At 43.0% G+C, this 7,824-nt stretch overlaps 1 protein-coding gene across 1 annotated transcript in view; it reads left to right on the top strand.

Annotated features, from left to right (window-relative positions):
* Positions 1 to 11: 11 nt before the first annotated feature.
* LOC109931760 (phosphatidylinositol 4,5-bisphosphate 5-phosphatase A) overlaps positions 12 to 7,824 on the top strand; it is an 87,592-nt gene continuing 79,779 nt past the window's right edge. Inside the window, exons 1-2 of the mRNA XM_048611783.1 lie at positions 12 to 226; positions 465 to 566. Coding sequence (XP_048467740.1) covers positions 475 to 566 — 92 coding nt within the window. The 5' untranslated portion in view covers positions 12 to 226; positions 465 to 474. The remainder of the gene's footprint in view (positions 227 to 464; positions 567 to 7,824) is intronic.

Raw genomic sequence — 7,824 nt, 5'->3', positions numbered from 1 at the left:
GGACAGCGACCCTGCCGGAGTGTGAGTGCCGGAGGGACAGCGACCCTGCCGGAGTGTGGGTGCCGGAGGGACAGCGACCCTACCGGAATGTGAGTGCCGGAGGGACAGCGACCCTGCCAGAGTGTGGGTGCCTGAGGGACAACGATCCTGCTGGAGTGTGAGTGCCGGAGGCACAGCGGCGGGGCCAGCTCCCCACCGAGAGGCAGCTTGGAGCAGCGGAGTCTGGGTGAGCTTTGCGCAAGCATCTGCAGCAGCTCGGATCTTCATTTAGACATCAGGAGTTAGCGGTGCAGAGTAATCTATCCTCAGGACATTGTGTGACCTTCCGGGATACAATATCCTCTTTCCTAGATACTGCAATGTATGTTCATGCTGCATACTTCCCCCTTTCGGAGATATGTTGATCTGTGTTTCTCTATCTCCTGAATACTTCTCACAATCTGCAATCTCTTGCTTCTCCGCAGTTCCGACAGGATGAGCGCTGCTTTGATCCAGGAACAGTCAGCGGTCAGTTTTGGCTCCCTATCTGTACCAGAAACAGACGATGCTGCAGACGACGGGTTCAGGTGAGAATAGAATCTGTCACTGTCTCAAACAATCTTGCTCTGAACGTTCACTTCTACATCAGATAACCTGGCACGGTTGGAGCTGTGTTTTCTTTTTTAAAATCCTTTTTAAAAAAATCCTTTCCATCCCTTCGTCCGAAGTGGCAATGTTACAGAATTCAACATGGTTACCAACTCCATCCACCTTACGCATGTCTCACATCCGGCTAGCCCTTTCATTGGGTCTGTCATCATTTTGCTACACAGTTGCCTGTCCCAGCGCAAACTAGCTGCCCTGCAGCGATGGCGTATTTGTTTAAGTACCCTACACTGCATCCTCGCCCCTAATTTTCCTCAATCACTAGCTTCCCATTAGCTGTGGCCATGTGTTCATCTCCTACACCAATGCTGGGGATACCAAACTGGATTCCTCTGTCACCTTAACTTCACAACTGGGTCACTGTGTTGACAGACTGTGCCTGTAACATCAGTCAGAAATCACACAACACCATGTTATAGTCGTGTGATTTCTGATTTTGTTCACTCCAGTCCAACACCGGCACCTCCACATTCTCTCTAATATCAAGTCAGGGATTATGTCCAACTGAATATTGGCAGGATTGACAGCACTGGTTTGGTTTTGGCTAAAAGATACATAGACTTGCCGCAGCTCCATTTTTAACCTTCTTGCTGGTGAGGCTGATCAAGATTTTTTTAAAATTCAGATACCCTGTCTGACTGAGCTGAGCTTTAAAGCCTTCCATCACCAATAACTTTCAATGGGAAAATACAGTTAATGAGAGAATTCTGAAATGTATATAGAAGATGCTTGAAATGTTCAACAGATCAAGCAGTAATTATTTACTAAATAAAAAGCAAAAGAACTGCGGGTGCTTTAAATCAGGAACAAAACAAAGTTGCTGAAAATACTCAGCAGGCCTGACAGCATCTGTGAAGAAGAAAATAGAGTTAACGTTTTGGGTCCGGTGACCCTTCCCGAGAACTATTTATTGTCTTCCATTGTGCAGCAGAAGAAGCTGTACTTCTTAGCTAACCCTGTGTACTGTTTAAATACTTATATAGGCTCTGTTACATCCAGAATGGACTTTTCCAATATCACTCCCACTGGCTTCCTGGTCTTTGATCACGTAAACTCCACATTGTCCAAATCTCCAATAGCACGAATTTTCTCAAACCAACTCTACTATGTCTGCCAAGCTCCATTGATTTCCTATCGTCTCCATCCCCAAATTCAAAATCTTCATCCTCATTTATAACTCCATTCCCAGCCTTATTCTTCTCCAGCATTTCTTGCTGTCTTCAGATGGTACTCTTCATGTCACTGAGTCAGAACATTCTTGTGAAACTGGTTGATATGGAGTTAGGAAGAGTAGGAGTCAGGAGAATTAGTTTATTTTCCAATTGCAATGCGTACCCAAGGGATCTGACTTAGGCCCTCAGTTTTTCACCATTTATATCAATTACCTGAGGGACAAAATAGAAAGGTATACATCCAAGTTTTTACATGACATGGTTAAACTGCACAGAGGGAACAAAAAGTTACAAAAGGACCTAGACAGACAAGCTAAATGAGTGACAGATGGAATTCAGGTGGGAGTGGGCAGGACATTCTGAAAGGCCAAGTGGATAAAGCTAAGGGGAGCACCCGATTCAGTGGGTGCCCCTGCACACATTAAAGGTATCAAGATGTCACCAACCTCCTGCTACCTCCACACCACCTACCTGATAGATCCTGGTGTCCACTCCCTCCACCCTGATCTCTGTGATTACTCCCCACCCTAAAGCCCTGGCACGTAGCTTCTTGGCATAATGGATTGATTGGACTTCCTGCTGAGTGAGGGGTAGAAGCTGCACTCACTATGAGCCAGTTTATCCCATGCAGAGCATGTTATGGCTGCAGAAGAGGCTTGTAATGACCAAACTGGCCTGCCCCTTCCCTCCCCACTCCAACTCCTGTCCACTTCTGCTCCTCCTTAAAGCCCAGCCTATTAAATTGAAAGACCTGTTGGGAAATTGACTGGCAGCGGAGAAAATTGGGGAATGCATGGGCTGGTACTCGAATTGGGTGGCCATGGCAAGTGGTGACTAGCAAGGATTTCTGTTAGAGTCTCAGTTATTCACTGTTTTTATTATTGGCTTCTGTGGTATAATAGAATGCCACATAATTACATTTTCTTTTGACACAAAATAGGTGACATTGTCAGCAGTATAGATGAAAGAATAAAGTTACAAAGGTATATTAACAACTTTAAATGAATGTAAAACTGGAAAATTGATTTGACTGAAGGTAGATGTGAGGCCATCCAGTTTGGACCTAAAAATAATACAGCAGGGTAATTTTTTTCACGTTGAAAAACTAGAAACAGTGGGGGTCTATGTAGACAGGTCATTACAATAAAAACCGAAAGAACTGCGGATGCTGTAAATCAGGAACAAAAACAAAGTTGCTGGGAAAGCTCAGCAGGTCTGGCAGCATTTGTGAGGGAAGAAACAGAGTTAATGTTTCGGGTCTGGTGACCCTTCCGCAGAACTAGCTCATAGTGTAGGCCATTACAATGTTCTGAACAGGTACATAAAATAACAGGAGGCTAGTAGAATGCTAGCCTTTAAATCAGCACTAGAATAAAGGGGAGTACAGGGAGGATGAATTTTTGTTCCCTCCCCTGTGCTGGGGCTTTGTGGCAGGGGCCTTTAATCAGGAGGGTGGGTGGTGGGTGAGGAACCTCCTTCTTCATCCCATTCACGTCTGTGACAGGAAGACTCATGGACAGTTCTCCTGTTCTGCTGCCGACTAATGTCCCTGTGAAGACCTTATCCCACTGCAGGTATTAACTCAATAGTAGGGAGGGAGCATGACAAACAGGCCTTGTTGGTATTCTTTTGACATTTCTGGGAAGATCCTATGTTCAAAGACAGTGATCAAGGCACCTGACATTGGTGGCTGGGAGGAGTTTGCGGGGGATCACTGAGAGATACTTTCTTGCGCTTGGTGCCAAACCATCAACCCTGTGATTCACATACAGTGACACCCACACACCAGCATTAATCTCTGGCTTGGGATCCAGTGTCAACATAATAAGGGAGCAAGCAGAGTAGATAGAGAGAAGCTATCTCCTTTGTTTGGGGAGACTTTGGCTGGAAGCCTAATCTAAAAAATAGTCAGACTTTTCAGGATGAAAATTGAGTATGATCAAAGTTTGGAATTTTCTTCTGCAATTGACAATCAATGCTATTTGAAATTGGAGATTTTATATCTGAAAATTTTTGGCAATGTCGGGGACAGATAGAGTTGGGTCACAGATTAGCCAGAATTTTCTTTGAATGGCAGAACATGCTTAAGGGGCAATATGGCCTACTCTGATATTCCGAGGTTGTCTCATTTATAGCAGAATTGATAGCAATTGTACTGTTTAAACCCATGGTATTAAGGTTTACAATCATTTTCTCTAGAAGTAGTTACAATGTCACTGGTTGAATGGTCTGCAGGTTCCATTTCCATATGTATTTGTTCTGACAGGTTACTTCTTCAGCAGGTTCATGTTGACTAGCTTACATGTTTGATTCATCAAACGACTGTTCCCTTGTTTCTTTTTCTGTTCACTGTAGACAATACTGTTAATAATGATACAAGGAAATAATTAATCAGACAATTGTATAATATCCCAATACCTGCTTTGTTAATGGGTCCATTACTTATTTGAAAGGGTGTAATGCTTCCATTAGACGGTCAAAAGAGGAACTTGTATGAATATACAAAGTGCCCTGTTGCTAATGTTTGCAACATGATTTGAAGGCTTCCATAACTTGTACTTTGAGAACTTACCTTTTTGGAGATTTTTGATTATAATAACTGCTATCCCTCTCTCTGAACAAGCTTCAGCTTTGCTTCTTCTGCAAAACTTCTCTCTGTTTCTGAAATGATCTTTTCCTTGGTTTTATCTCCTCTTCTAGCCTTAACAGTCATCTTCTTCCTCTCTCACCTCTGGAAAACTGATACAAAGCTACCTCTCTCTTACTTGTGTGTCCAAGGACATGTTACGCATTCTGACCTGTTAATCATTTCCTCATCAAGACTCAATTGCTTTTCCTTTAACTGATCTGGACACATCTGGCAAACAATAAAACCTCTAGGTTTTGAAAATTATTGACTCCAAGCTGCGAATAAAATACTTTATCAGTTTAAGGCTTATAAAGTTTAGTCATTTGATTATCATTAGTCTCAGCATCTTTTAAAATCACATTGTCTAACCTTTAAAGAAATCACAAATATGAAGCAAAATACATTGTAAACTTTTATTTGCTTCTGTTTTTCTTCTCCTGTAGACTTGAGACTATTCTAATGTCTTCTGTGCTGGCTTCCTGTCACTTACTTTCCACAAACTCCCAACTTCTGCCACACCTATTCTGTGCTAGAGTCCTGCTTACCCATTGCCCCTTATTTCTGACATTATTGACTGTCAGTCCCCCAGCAAATTGTATTTAAAACTTTATCCTCGGCTAAAGCTGTTTACCGGGCTATCTATTTAAATTCCTCCGGCTCTCTATCCACTCCTGAGTGCTTGCTTCTTTAGAGTCCATCCATCTGCATTTCTGTCACTACGATCATTCAATGATCTCACTCCTACCCTTTGGAACATAGTCCCTGCTGCTTTCTGATTTGCATCCCCTCTCTCCATCTTTTAAAAAGTTTCTCAAGGCTCACCTCTTTGACCAGGCTTTCAGTAGCCTCATCTTCTACTGATGTATGTGTATTTGCCACATATATTTCTTACATTAAGGGTGCTACATTAAATACACTGGGTAAAACATTCTTGTACAAAAAAGAAAGAAAGCCTAATTTTATATTGTGCCCTTTGCACCCTCATGATAACCCAGAGTCCTTTGCAGCTTACAAAATACTTTTTATTTATAGTCACTTCTGTGATGAGGAAATGAAGCAGTAAATGTGTGTGCAGCAAAATTCCATAAAGGGCAATGTGATCGTGATAAGATCAGGTGCTTAGTGTGTTGGTTGCAAGACCATAATAACATGTTACATTACAACAGACTGGACAGAATCTTATAGGGGTCTGAACGACGTTGACTATGTTAAGATTGTGGCAAATCAGGATGAGATGTCTGTTGAAGTCAACCTTGATATGGGGACCTCATTCCATTTTTAATAATTTTACTGAGTGACAAGTTGAGTTTCTTGGTAGGCAGCAGCAAGTTGTTGGCATAAAAATTATTTTGTAGATTATGTCAAAGAAAACGTGCTGTTTAACATGTTTAAGAAACCTGAATATTGCAAACTGTAACACTTTAAAATCATCAGCACCAAAAAAGCTCTTGCTTTTATGACTGGCTCACGTTTCCTTGTAACCAAAAAGCAGCTGAACAGGATTGACTTAGACAGATCAGCTTTCTTCTCCCTCATTGTTTTTGTCCTGGTAAATTCAGATCTGGGAATGAAATCTGATTCTTCTAACCTCGTAAGACTCAGTAACACATTGGGTACATTTACCTACTACAACATCACAGGAACTAGGTGATTTAAAAATATTTTCTATATCCAGTTACACTGCCATTTTCAGTCTCTGCTACTCCGACAATATAAATTCCTCAGAAACATTTGAGATGGCAGGCAGTTTTACTTTCATAGAATCTTTACAGTGTGGAAGCAGACCATTCATCCCATACCAACCCTCCAAATAGAATCCCCACCCAGATCCAACCCCCCCTACCCCACCATCATCACTGTTTCCTGCATTTTCCATGGCTAATCCACCAAGTCTACACATCCCTGGACACTATGGTCAATTTAGCATAGTTAATCTACCTAACCTGCACATCTTTGGACTGTGCGAGGAAACCCATGCAGACACAGGGGGAATGTGCAAACTCTACATAGACAGTCACCTGAGGCTAGAATCAAACCCTGGTCTCTTGGCACTGTGAGGCAGCAGAACTAACCACTGTGCACCCATGCTGCCTGCGCTGGTAAATTCTCCATTCTGTAGTGGTTGATCAAATTGCAGGATTTATTCAGTTTAGCCCTTGACAATAGAGGATTTTTCTTTACTCATAGGATGTGGGCATTACTAGCTTGGCTAACATGTATTACTCATCCCTAATTGCCCTTCAGAAAGTGCCACCTTAATGCTGCGGCCTGTGTAGGTACACAATGTTATTAGTGAGGGACTTCCATCATTTTGACTCAGTGATGGTGGAAGAACAATGATATATTTTCAAGGTAAGATGTCATGAAAGGAATTTGGAGCACGTGGTGTTTCCATGCCTCTGCAGACCTTATTCATCTGTGTGATAGAGGTCACAGGTTTAAGGAAGTTCTGCTAAAAGGACCTTGGTGAGTTCCTGCAGTGCAGGTTGTAGATGTCATACATTGCTGCCACAGTGCACCAGTAATAGAGGGAGTGATTACTTAAGGTGATGGATAGGGTGCCAGTTAAGGGGGTTGCTTTATCGTGTGTGGCATTGAGCTGCTTGAGTGTTTTTGGAGCTGCACCCATCTGGATTAGTGTTGCATGTTCCATCACATTCCTATCTTTCCCTTTTGTAGATGGTGGACAGACTTTGGAAAGTCAGGAGATGAGTTACTCACTGTAGAATACCCAGCCCCTGACCTGCTATATTTGCTTGTAGCCACAGTATATGTAAGGCTGATCCAGTTAATGCTTTGGCAAATGGTGGTCCTCAGGATGTTGATGATAAAGGATTAAATAAATTGATAATGAGTTATCTCCCCAATATACCCCCTCTTCCAGTTATGTGGACAGATGCTGTGATATAAGATTTGTTTAATTTAGCATGAAAAATGAACATGAACTTCACTGAGTCTACAGAAATTTGTAAAACAGAAGCATTCAGAATTATGAGACAACAAGGTGCAGGGCTGGATGAACACAGCAGGCCAAGCAGCATCATAGGAGCAGAGAGGCTGACGTTTCGGGCCTAGACCCTTCATCAGAAAAGGGGGAGGGGAAGGGGGTTTTGAAATAAATAGGGAGAGAGTGGGAGGCGGATAGAAGAGGGATAGAGGAGAGGATAGGTGGAGAGGAAACAAACAGGTCGAAGAGGCGGGGATGGGGCCAGGAAAGGTGAGTGTAGGTAGGGAGTTAGGAAGGGGATAGGTCAGTCCAGGGAGGACGGACAGGTCAAGGGGGCGGGATGAGGTTGGTCGGTAGGAGATGGAGGTGCGGCTTGAGGTGGGAGGAGGGGATAGGTGGGAGGAAGAACAGGTTAGGGAGGCAGGGACGAG

Source organism: Rhincodon typus, chromosome 24 (genome assembly GCF_021869965.1).
Source record: "Rhincodon typus isolate 14 chromosome 24, sRhiTyp1.1, whole genome shotgun sequence".
In the NCBI taxonomy this organism is placed as follows: domain Eukaryota; kingdom Metazoa; phylum Chordata; class Chondrichthyes; order Orectolobiformes; family Rhincodontidae; genus Rhincodon; species Rhincodon typus.
Note: the sequence above shows the minus strand (reverse complement) of the source record. Positions and strands in the feature narration are given on the sequence as shown.